The sequence below is a fragment of the Ovis canadensis genome, chromosome 13 (assembly GCF_042477335.2).
Source record: "Ovis canadensis isolate MfBH-ARS-UI-01 breed Bighorn chromosome 13, ARS-UI_OviCan_v2, whole genome shotgun sequence".
NCBI lineage: Eukaryota > Metazoa > Chordata > Mammalia > Artiodactyla > Bovidae > Ovis > Ovis canadensis.
In genome coordinates, this window is record NC_091257.1 from 51919917 (window position 1) to 51933197 (window position 13281).

At 37.8% G+C, this 13281-nt stretch overlaps 1 protein-coding gene and 1 pseudogene across 1 annotated transcript in view; both read right to left on the bottom strand.

The window, feature by feature from the left end:
* Positions 1–12455, bottom strand: part of LOC138417249 (ankyrin repeat domain-containing protein 26-like) — a 48895-nt gene extending 36440 nt beyond the window's left edge. Inside the window, exons 1-5 of the mRNA XM_069547070.1 lie at positions 12229–12455; positions 6666–6735; positions 2035–2164; positions 1671–1732; positions 407–500 (exon numbers count right to left, since the gene is read on the bottom strand). Coding sequence (XP_069403171.1) covers positions 407–500; positions 1671–1732; positions 2035–2164; positions 6666–6735; positions 12229–12455 — 583 coding nt within the window. The remainder of the gene's footprint in view (positions 1–406; positions 501–1670; positions 1733–2034; positions 2165–6665; positions 6736–12228) is intronic.
* LOC138416846 (patched domain-containing protein 3-like) overlaps positions 1–13281 on the bottom strand; it is a 159404-nt pseudogene that overhangs the window by 64741 nt on the left and 81382 nt on the right.

A 13281-nucleotide genomic window follows, 5' to 3' on the forward strand; every position in this document is an offset into this window, starting at 1 on the left:
TCCCTCTTGCTTCTTATTTCTTGACCTTCCTTAGGGTGTAGAGTATCTTGAAACAGAACTTATATATATACATATATTTTTTTTTTTGTCATGTGTCACATGGAATCTTAGTTCCCTGACCAGGGATAGAACCTGCACCCCCTGCATTGGAGAGCCTTAACCAGACAAAGTCTTAAACATTGGACAGTAAAGTAAGCTTAATAACTAATAATTTAGCTTCTTAAACTGGATTCTCAATGTAATCTGTCATTGGCACCTGATAAGATACACAAAATTGCCCTGGTTTTCTCCTTTTTTCTCACTACCCGTCCGACAGGTGATTTTCTTTGCCTATTAGAATATATCAGCATTCCCATTTTCAACCAAGGTTCTGTCAAATGACTTTTCTGTAAAATACAGTTCTTACCTTCTACTTGTACATTTAATGTCTTTTTTCCCCTTTCACCAGCAGTTCCAGATAAACGATCCACATACTTCTGTGGAAGGCTCTCAGAGATACTCTGCTAGAATTAATGATAATAATGAGTTGCACAAAGAGTTCCTAATCCCTTTTGAAGAAAATACCGTACTTTTAAAAACTGCCTACTTTTAACCAGGTTAAGATAGGTTTTGCCAATATCCCACAGCTGCTATGTGACAGAACCAGGATGCTGAATTCAAACACGGTGCTGGATCACCAGGCAGTGGCTGCCTGCATCTAAGAGATCAGGCCCTTCTTATCTCCCTCCATAGCTCCCACCTTCAAACAGGACATTGATACTTCATGTTACTTCAAGTACAGATGCCATAAATGTACTCTGCACATGCTACTTAAGCGATCCAAAATGGTTTGCACTTACTAAAACATCACTAAAGCTAACTGCTGTTATTATAACCCCACATATTTATTACTATTTCCCATGCTTTTACTTCTCTTGAAATGTTCTTTGCAAATCAACCTGACAATCCAAATGTAGTAATAGGTTCAAGTTTCACATAGTTACTTTTCAATGTCAGTGTTGCAAAAACCCACAATTCAACCTGTTTCTCTCTGACCCTAACAGTTTTACGCATGCATATGTACCAAAGAAACATACATTTGGTTCAGAGATTGGGACTGACACATACACACTACTGTGTATAAAATAGATAAATAATAAGGACCTACTGTATAGCACCAGGAACTCTACTCAATATTTGGTAAAAGCGCATATGGGAAATGAATATAAAAAAGAGTTGATTTAAATATATATGTATATATATATGTAACTGATTCACTTTGATGCACACAGGAAACTGACACAATACGGTATATCAACTGTACTTCAATAAAAATTGAAAGAAGAAAGGAAGGAACAGAGGAAGAAAGAAAGAAACATTTGATCACAGACTGACCTGGAGTAATGCTACGGTTTTTAGATAAATGTAACTTCAGAACCCCAATGGATTCCTTAGGACTTCTAAGCCTTGGTTTCTGTACAACACTGATTTCATTAGGTGAATCTTGCAAATGAACAAAAGTGTACTATTTGGTAGTATTTAGCACAGAATTATTTTATTCAATACAGGTTTAAAGTAAGAACCAAGTTTTGATGGGGAAATGCAAAGGTGAGAAAGTCATAGCATCTCTTGCTTTTATGTTCTTACATCACTTGGTGCTTCCATTTCAAAATAATAATAGAAGACAATACCTCAGAATCCTGAGGTGATTCTATATCTTCCTCTTCTCCCAATCCTAAGGCTGACAGCATATCTGGAAAATGGTGTCACAGATACATTAATGAGAACATTTACTAACTATGAATTTTAAAGACATATATAAGCCTATCTCTAGCCATGAATATTTCAATAAAATAAAGTAGTGGAAAAGAATTTCAGAGAGTTGAAGCATTCTCAGGAAGAAAAGGTTGGTGGTAGGTGGGATAGTTCTGAAGAAAGAGAGCAAAAGAAATATACTTCAAAAGAAATGCATATCATATTTGGATGCATACTCTTTAGATGGTTTTATATGAGCTTTTAAGCATAGGAAAAATTCACAGATGTTCCCTAACTTACCACTTCTAGTATTTTTGTGTGCTCCATCAACAGAACTCAAATGGTCATGATTTGTTTGCTCTTGGGGAGCCCTGTCAATAATATCAGTATCACTTTTTTCTGCAACAAGTTCTGACTTTGTGGCTCCTTCCTATACAAACAAGACAAAATAAAACAAAAACCCAACTTCAGAAAACATATTCATTCATTTGGCCACTCACTCAATCAGTAAGATGACAAACATTCACTGTGTCTAGGAAATCATAGACACTGTCCTGGGAGAAGTTGGAAATGTAAAGAAAAGAGTGATTCTGCATTGTGTTCTAGGCGAGGTAGAGACACAGGAAAACAAACAAGAGCAGAAAAGTATCCTTCAACAGCTCTGCAACTGAAGCAGACAGAGCGCAGGAAAGGCACAAAGGAGAAAGGAGGCAGGTGAACTTGCGAAGCTCAAGGAACGCTGGGACAAAGGGCTGTGTCTCAGAAGACAGACAGTGCAGAGCCAGGACATGAGGGGGGTTCTAGGAAGGGCGGCCCGAGCACATGGGTGAGATGTGAAACAATGTTCACCAGTCACATAGAAAACTAGAGCAGAGTTACTGGGAACCATACAGAGAGACAAAACTGGAGGATCAGGTTCAAGTGGGAGAAAGCAAGTGTCATCCTTTTCCTTCACATGATGGGGATCTACTACACAAGTAAAGGTATTCAGTTCAGTTCAGTTGCTCAGTCATGTCTGACTCTTTGTGACCCCATGAACCGCACCACATCAGGCCTTCCTGTCCATCACCAACTCCCAGAGTCCACCCAAACCCATGTCCATTGAGTTGGTTATGCCATCCATCCATCTCATCCTCTGTCGTCCCTTTCTCCTCCTGCCCTCAATCTTTCCCAGCAACAGGGTCTTTTCAAATGAGTCAGCTCTTCCCTCAGGTGGCCAAAGTATTGGAGTTTCAGCTTCAACATCAGTCCTTCCAATGAACACCCAAGATTTATCTCCTTTAGGATAGACTGGTTGGACCTCCTTGCAGTCCAAGGGACTCTCAAGAATCTTCTCCAACACCATAGTTCAAAAGCATCAATTCTTCTATGTTCAGCTTTCTTTATAGTCCAATTCTCACATCCATACATGACCACTGGAAAAACCATAGCCTTGACTAGATGGACCTTTGTTGACAAAGTAATGTCTCTGCTTTTAATATGCTGTCTAGGTTGGTCACAACTTTCCTTCCAAAGAGTAAGCATCTTTTAATTTCATGGCTGCAATCACAATCTGCAGTGATTTTGGAGCCCAGAAAAATAAAGTCAGCCACTGTTTCCCCATCTATTTCCCATGAAGTGATGGGACTGGATGACATGATCTTAGTTTTCTGAATGTTGAGCTTTAAGCCAACTTTTTCACGCTCCTCTTTCACTTTCATCAAAAGGCTCTATAGTTCTTCTTCACTTTCTGCTATAAGGGTGGTATCATCTGCATATCTGTGGTTATTGATATTTCTCCCTGCAATCTTGATTCCAGCTTGTGCTTCTTCCAGCCCAGTGTTTCTCATGATGTACTCTGCATATAAGTTAAATAAGCAAGGTGACAATATACAGCCTTGACATACTCCTTTTCCCAGTCTGTTGTTCCATATCCAGTTCTAACTGTTGCTTCCTGACCTGCATACAGATTTCTCAAGAGGCAGGTTAGGTGGTCTGATATTCCCATCTGTTTCAGAATTTTCCACAGTTTATTGTGGTCCACACAGTCAAAGGCTTTGGCATAGTCAATAAAGCAGAAATAGATGTTTTTCTGGAACTCTCTTGCTTTTTCGATGATCCAGCAGATGTTGGCAATTTGATCTCTGGTTTCTCTGCCTTTTCTAAAACCAGCTTGAACATTTGAAAGTTCACAGTTCGTGTATTGCTGAAGCCTGGCTTGGAGAATTTAAAGCATCACTTTACTAGCATGTGAGATGAGTAAAGGTGTTACATCACCACAAATATATTTTATTTTATTTGGTGCCATGCTTTTATTCAAATATATTCATATTTACACCAGGAAGTAGTAAATATGACAGGATTTTAAAGACAGCATCATGGAAAAAACAAAAACTGATAAGCATTACTCCACAGAGGACATTAAGCACACTACACACTGTACATGTATGTATGAAAGTGCAATTAAAAAGCAAATTTGGCTGTAAAAAACAGCCAAATAAAGATGGTAAGAGTCATTCTACAACCAACTGCAGAGTCAAGAGGAAAGAAAAGATTGGCAAGTATGTTTTAGAATAATTACTCTGGCAGCAACATGAACATCAGGAGAGCAAAACTGGAAAAGAATATTTCAAGATGATAGGTGAAAAATGAATTAGGGTAATAAGATATGAAAAATGTTAAGCAGGTAGAAAATACTGAACTTGCTGAGTGACTGGATACAGTAATTTCAAGGAAGGTGGAGTCCAGAGCTTTTCCTCCTGTAGCATTTCAGTGATTCTGTCTACTAGGATGGGAGGACAGATGACAGGGTTGCTTATAAAGAGGCAGGAAGGAGGGACGCGTCAAGGACAATGGCTTCAGTTTGGGGTGTAATAAATGAATTTGAGGCATGCAAGGGACTTGAAAAGATTTGGATAAATACCATTGGGTTAGAAATAGAGAAACTTTTTCAGGGAAAGCATATACACTTGGGATAATTATTTGTAAAATATACTAAGCTGGTATAATTAGTATAAACATAGGCAGAATTCTGAACTTTTGAAAATAAAACAATACCAGGGGAAGAAAACTATGAGATTAAAGTTGTCAATTATATATTTCAGCATCTGTTTCAAAGATATAAAGCTGTATAAATATATGAAATATTCACTTGTGGGATATTACAATAATAAGCATTTTTAAGTTTAGTGAAAAAATTTAATTGTAAAACACCAATTCAAGATGTGATAAGAAGACTTCTTTTTAAAATTGATCTTAAACGACAAGTTTGAAATTGTAGAAGAGAAATGCTTATGTGAGGATGTAATTATGAATCATTTTAAAGTACTATTATGCTATAAGAAAGAAATAGAAAATCCTATTTGAAAAGAACTCATACAAAATTGATAGAGAAATCAAAAGCTTTACAGACAAGCAAAAGTTAAGAGAATTTAGCACCATCAAACCAGCCTTACAACAAATACTCAAGGGACTTACATAGCCAGTAAACACAAGAGAAAGGAAAGACCTACAAAAACAAACCCAAAACAATTAAGAAAATGCCTATAGGAACATACATATCAATAATTACTATAAATGTAAATGGATCGAATGCACCAACCAAAAGATACAGAGTAACTGAATAGATAACGATAACAAGAGCCATTTATATGTTGCCTACAAGAGACCCACTTCAGACCTAGAGACACACACACACTGAAAGTAAGGGTGGAAAAAGATATTCCATTCGAACGGAAACCAAAAGATGTGTACTCCTTTCCCGATTTGGAGCCAGTGTGTTGTTCCATATCCAGTTCTAACTGTTGCTTCTTGTCCTATATACAGATTTCTCAAGAGGCAGGTCAGGTGGTCTGGTATTCCCATCTCTTTTAAGAATTTTCTACACTTTATTGTGATCCACAGAGTCAAATGATTTGGCACAGTCAATAAAGCAGAAGTAGATGCTTTTCTGGAAATCTGTTGCTTTTTTTATGATCCAGAGGATGTTGGCAATTTGATCTCTGGTTCCTCTGCCTTTTCTAAATCCAGTTTGAGCATCTGGAAGTTCTTGGTTCACGTACTACTGAAGCCTGGCTTGAAGAATTTTGAGCATCACTTTGCTAGCATGTGAGATTAATGCAATTATGCGGTAGTTTTAACATTCTTTGGCATTGTTTTTCTTTGGGATTGGAATGAAAACTGACTTTTCCTGTCCTGTGGCCACTGCTCAGTCTTCCAGATTTTCTGGCATATTGAGTGCAGCACTTACACAGCATCATCTTTTAGGATTTGACAGAGCTAAACTGCAATTCCATCACCTCCACCTGCTTTGTTCCTAGTGATGCTTCCTAAGGCCCACTAAACTTCGCATTCCAGGATGTTTGGCTCTAGGTGAGTGATCACACCATCCTGGTTATCTGGGTCACGAAGATCTTTTTTGTATAGTTCTGTGTATTGTTGCCACCTCATCTTAATATATTCTGCTTCTGTTAGGTCCATAGCATTTCTGTCCTTTATTGTGCCCATCTTTGCATGAAATGTTCCCATGGTATCTCTGATTTTCTTGAAGAGATCTCTAGTCTTTCCCATTCTGTTGTTTTCCTCTATTTCTTTGCACTGATTGCTGAGAAAGGCTTTCTTATCTCTCCTTGCTATTCTTTGGAACTCTGCATTAAAATGGGTATATCTTTCCTTTTCTCCTTTGCATTTTGCTTCTCTTCTTTTCTCAGCTATTTGTAAAGCCTCCTCAGACAACCATTTTGCCTTTTTGCATTTCTTTTTCTTGGGGATGGTCTTGATCACTGCCTCCTGTACAATGTCACGAATATCCATCCATAGCTCATCAGGCACTCTGTTAATCAGATCTAATCCCTTGAATCTATTTTTCACTTTCATTGTTTAATCATAAGAGTAAATACTATATGAAACTAAATTCAGAACAGGAAAACTAATTTCACAATGGAACACTTTACCTTGGTTTTAAAATCTAAGACTTTATCGTCTGATGTAGGCCCTAAGTCAACACCAGGTTTATTGGGAAACCTTTAAGGCAAAAACATACAATAAAAATGAGTGAGTTCATTTCTTTGAATAACAACAACAACAAAACAAGTGAAAGTTTTTATATATTAAATGAACTTTCTTGACATGAATAAAATTTGGCCTGTTTTAAAACAGCTTTTTTTTTTTTTTTTTAAGATTTTTTGATGTGGACCAGCTTTAAAGTCTTTTTTTTTTTTTTTTTTTTTAATTTTTCGGCCCGGGCACACCCGCCACCCACCACCGTGACCGCGACCGCGACCCAGACCTGGCTCGGCGCTCGCGGAGCGCGCACCAGTTTTAAAGTCTTTATTGAATTTGTTCCAATGGTGCTTCTATGTTATGTTTTGGCTGTCTGACCCTGAAACATGTGAGATCTTAGCTTCCCTGACTGAATATCAAACCCACACTGCCTATACTGGAAGAAGTCTTATTAACCATCTTAACCACTGCAACCCCAGGCAAGTCTCCAAAAAAGTTTTTAGTTACCTAACTCTGCTTCCATCTCTCCCAAACTATGAAATATCCAGTTAACACTCATTTTTACTTTCCATACAGAGAGTGACAGCCAATATATCGGCAGAGCCTAAAAATAATCTGTTTTCACCAAAAGTTCTAATAGCTGAACAGAAAATCCAATTGATGGATTGAAATAATTTTTGTTTGCCCAAACTGGAATAAACCTGATAACTTAAAACAAAGTGGAAGAATAAGCTTTTCCTTCTCCATTGTCTGTTCCTGGTTCAGAGACTAATCTGAGTCCATTCAAAAGGGGAGTCTATGTCCGTCAGCAGGGAAACCACTTATTGAGAAGGCCTCAGTTCTCTCCTTTACAGGGAGTACAGGGAGTTTCCCCACAATGTCAAAACTTAAAATGTAGACAAGTCAAAGAACTAATTTATATCTATCTTTAACTTATATGCTATACGGGTACTTCTCGGTCTCTGCTGAGGGACATGGGAGTGGACGTGGGAGCCAGGAAGGCCAACTGTCAAATCACAGGTCAACTCATTTTAACCACGGAATCACGGGTAAATTCATTAACCTCTTGAAACCAGAGTTGTCTAATTAAGTAAAAGTAGGACACATCTACTTTACAAAGCTGCTGCGATGACTCTATGAGGTCACAAATGTTAAGTACGTAATGCAGTGTCTAACCCAGAGTAGAACGCTCAACAAACATTAGTTTCTCTTCTCCATGTTCCCTTAGTTAAACATATAATTTAAAACATCCTGAAGATCCTACCTGTTTAAAGAGTCTTCTTCAGAACTCTCATCCAATATTAAAGAAAAGAACAAGATGCATTTTAAATCAACAAAAGAAAAATACAGAATATAAAACCTCAAGACTGATGGCTTTGTTTAAAAGTATTCCTTTCGGACCACACTAGAGGGAACAGTGATTGTACTACACTTGTAGGCCACTAATGCCTAAGGACCACTCCTCCCCTTTATAGTCATCAAATGCAAAACAAAAAAACATAGAACTTCTGTTTACAATGACCATAATTCTAACCAAATTCCAGGAGACTGACAGAAAATGATATTATACCATTAATAGAATCAGTACCATAAACTGACAATAGCACACTTAAACAGCTCAGTGTTTCTGGGCTTCCATTGCCTGGAGCAGCGAACAGAGACTATAGGCGTCTTGCAGGGACATAACTTCTCTGACTCTTCAGTTCACAATGAAAATGCCCTATCACAAGGAAGCTAGGTCTACAGGCACTGAACTTTACAGTGTGGTAAAAATTAGGAATCAAAGTCTTCTCTTCCTGGCCCGCTTTCCAAAGGCAAGAGAAGTATGAAAGATGTAGTGATTCCAGATTTGGAAAGGATAATATCTTGAAAGGGAGGTGGGGGAGGGCAGACGGGTAAAGGGGGTCAACTCGGTTGTGAGAATGGGGACTGGAACTGTAGTGGAGAGCATGCAGTAGGGTACACAGAAGCTGAACTTTTAAAAAATGTCTAAATACTTACATATATATATATACACACACACTAATATGTTTAAAAAGAATCTCTTGATATTCTCTCCTTCCATTGCTCAAGAGTATCTGGACCACATAGAGCAGGATGGTCCAAAGAGTGCTGTGTACTAATGAGGGATATCATTATATCAATCCTCCCCATTATATGGCAAATGTTTATAGAAATCATGCTTTTGCAGCTTGGAAGTCATACATCATCACAGCCTAAGCTGATGAACAAGGGGAGGGAGGAAGGGAGGGAAGGATGGAGGGAGCCACGGACTCTGGTGCTTTTGGACAACATTTCCCAGGGGTCATCATGATCTGATGCTAGAGGGATGACTCACATGCAGTGACTCCATGGGGAGAGGAGCCCGCAAGCTCGAGCCTGAAGAGCAGGGGCAGTGATTTTTAAATGTTTGCACCCTGTGACATCAGAACAATGTACATAAAAGACTCTTGAAAGTTATCTGTTTAGTGAACAAATGAACAACTAAATAAGCATGTTTTCTTTGAAAATTTTGTTTAGAAAAATACAGAAATTAACCAGAGACAACTCTTTTCTATTATGAATATATTGAAGATTAAGACTCTGTCATCTCTGTATCTCCTCTGACTAATGTATTAAACCAACCTACAGTTCTTTGATAGATGTTTTTGTTGTTCAGTTACCAAGTCATGTCTGACTCTTGCAACCCCATGGACTGCAGCTCACCAGGCTCTTCTGTCCATGGGATTTCCCAGGCAAAAGTAGTGGAGTGGATTGCCACTCCTTCTCCAGGGGATCTTACCGACACAGGGATCAAGCCATATCTCCGGCATTGGCAGGTGGATTCCCTACTAGTGAGCCATCTGGGAAGCCCCCTTTGATTAGATAGAGGTCTACTCAGTTAAAGGTATCCTCAGACACCCTGTGCAATGTGCCACATTGAGCAGGCCTAATGCTGTTTTTGTTAATCCGAAGTATTTTTTGTGCTTTTAGTAGAACCTGCAGAGTCCCAAGTTGATCTATTTGAATATCGATTATGATAATCTTTTAACAGATGGCAAGAGAACATCTTGTTCTTAAAAAACTATACTGTCATGACAATTATCTAACACATGGAAGAAAACATTTGGTCCTAATGAAGTCAACCTACCTCACTCTCTTTGGATCTGTAAGGAATGAAGTTGGTAATAGAGACGTTCTTGGTACAACACTAGGTGAAATAACTGGATCTCAACCAGGCATTGCTTTTCCGCCTTCTGTACTGTTGGTAGGTATCTTTCAGAAATAATCTCTCACTATTATGCTGCACACTGGCTCTGCTTTGCAGTTCTTATTGTTTATCATTTCTTATCCTACCAGGAAGGGATTATTCAGGTTCTCAGGTAACTATTTTAGTGAGACTAATCACTACATAGTAACTACTAACTATTCATTCATTAAATGCAAACTATTTCTAAAAATGAATGTTCAGTCTCATAAGAAGTCCAATTTGATATAATATGACTATAGAAATAAATATACATCATACTAAGTTAAAATTTTTTTTCTTATTTACACTAAGATCTAATATAGGACTTTAGGGGCCATGTTAAATACATGGATTTCTTTTCAGACAATACTGTCTTTGATGTTAAATCACCTATAATTAACCTCTTAAAGAACTGTGAATACTAGAGTATTAAAAAATTAATTTAGAAAATAAAACACACATGCAATTTACACCTATTTTTTCATAGTTCTTTCATTACTGAAACTTCCTCACTCCTACTTTATCTATGGTAGAATCACCAAGAGTAATTCAGTATCAGATGATGTACCTGAGTTGCTATTTTCAGGAGAAGTTTCAGGTCTCTTTTCTTTATATTCAGAAATCAGTTAGTGAGTGCTATGTATTAAAAATGTGATAAATAATATTTTAACACTAATATTAAAAACAACTATAAAATTCTTAGATCATTTCAGATAAAGTTGTCAGAAGATATTAATACTCAAAAAAAATTCTAAAAAAAATTGAAAGCACCAAATTATTTTTATCTGTACTACATTCCTATTAGTGCCAAAAAGACCAACCTTGTCTGCTAATCTGACTTGCCTATAGACAGCTTGATTGACAAAGAGTGCTACATTTTTTTTGAGTTGTTAAAATGTTAATTCAACCTCCAGATTTCTTTTCATTTTTTTGTGTGTGCCCAAATCCAGGAAACTCAAGAATTCTTGCTTTTGAAATAATTCTTAGTGAGGCCTTTGGGGTGGGAAGAGGCTCATGAGGAAGGGGATATATGTATACTTAGAACTGATCTATGATGTTATACAACAGAAAACAACACAACATTGTAAAGCAATTATTCTCCAATTTAAAAAATTAGGGTTAAGAAACAATGGAAATGGAAAGAAAAGAAGGTCACTGTCAGCAAGAAAAACAATGTATAAATAAGAATTTGAGTTTTCTTCTGGTACTTTTCTCTCTGTGCATATTTAAAATGTTTGATCCACACTCCATCTGAAACTTTTTGGTGAGATAAAAATGTAGTTACTTTTCTCTTTTATCAGGTTATTTCTTCACCATCTACATACAATTTAGCTTCCCTAACAGAAAATGCCATCAGTATCAAGTTCTAAAGTTTTACCTACATTTGGGTGTTTGGGCGTTTTCTATTCTGTTCCATTCATTTATCTATCCCCTTTACAGTTGTTAGGGAATGAATATTTTGTGGGCATTTATGGCACATTTTTATATCAAGAAGGGCAAGTCTTAGTCTACTATGTACAATTTTAATTTCATCACAATAATTAAAGACAGCATACGTAACCCAAAATGTTTAAAATCACGATATATTGATTTGGTTTAAGTATAGAAAAACCATACATCCTAAGAAAATGTCTTCCTATTCAGGACACAGCAAGCTGTCTTCTAATGTCCTTCAGCAAAGAACATATACACCTAAGTATACACTGATATAAAACGGATGTTGAATTGTATCTGAGGAATTTTTAATCCAGAAGTTGACCTCTCATGGGAATTATTTTGCTCACTATGCAGTTTTCTGTAATATATACCTTATGGTATAAAAATATGTAAATTAAAAATAAGATGCTGACACAACACCATCAGAAATCTGTCCACTGCCATGATCCATGGATTGGCGATCCATGAAGAAGTGTTTTCATAAATCACATGAGAAAAAATGTGAGAGCCAGGAGGTTCCAGAAGATTTCTTGAAGGCTGTAGAACTTGAGAGCTCTTACTCATGAGTACATCATGCTAACCCATGCAAATAAAAAGTAGGAGGAAGACAGAAAAAACAGATGTTATCCATGTTTCATTTCGTTTCTGTGATTACTGACATTCAGTTAAATGACTTCAAAACCATCAGCAAAGTGCCCTATAAGGGGAATTACAAGTGGGTCTGAAACCAGCTAAGGCTTTCTGCTGACTATAAAGTCTGTGGGGTGCTGGATCTCAGGAAGGTGTCCAAGAGCCTTGGAAGGGAAACTCACAGGAGGGACCCCTGCCAGGCCCTTCACCCCTCTTACCTGTTCATCTTCTCCCTGTCATTCAGGCCATTCCCCCTGGGCAACAGAACCTGCTGTACTTTGGCTATGTTGCTGACACTGGCAGCTTTGTGGATCTTTCCGAGGTCCTCGTCTTGGATGCAAGGACCTCGGAAGTTGATTCTATGACCGCTGTCTCTCACTGGGTTGACGGAGGAGCCAAAGGGCGAGATGCCCTTCTTCCTCCTGAAGCCAAAACTCTTCTTCATTGCAGAGCCTACAAGCTCCAACACACCTCACCTCCCCCTCAGCTCTTCAGAGTCCCCTAAACCCAACACAAACACTACAGGTAAGCCAGAGCAGCCCTGCCACAATGTCCCAACTGGGAAGCTCAACAGTTTAGAATCTTTCATCCCAGAATGATCGTTGCTAAGCAACACCTCGAAACACATTGCCCATGCTCGCAGAGGCTTGGCCTGCCAGACTGACAAGTGTGCATGTGCAAGAACTATAAGCTCATTTTCTGAAAGAAACAATATCAATAATCCCATACCTAAACTAAGAGGGAAAGATAGGAAACTGAAATAAACAGAGATCAAAGCTACATTATAGCTATATAACTGCCAAAATAACTATACTACCCAAAGCAATCTACAGATTCAGTGCAGTTTCTATCAAATTACCAATGGAATTTTCCACAGAACCAGAATAAAAAAATTTTACAGTGTATTTGGAAACAGAAGGCCCCAAATATTCAAAGCAATCTTGAGAAAGAAAAGCAAGAGCTGATAGAATCAGGTACCCTGACTTCAGCCTACTCTGCAAGCTTCAGTAATTAAAACACTGGTCCTAGCACAAAAACAGAAATATACTGACTGATCAATGAAACAAGACAGAAACTCCAGGGAGAAACCTATGCCCAATGGTCAATTAATCTATGATAGAGGAGGCAAGACTATACAAAGGCACAAAGACAGCCTCTTCAACAAGTGGTGATAAGAAAACTCAATAGCTACAGGTATAAGAAGGAAATTAGAACACTCCCTAACATCATACACAGAAACAAACTCAAAATGGACTAAAGACTTAAATATA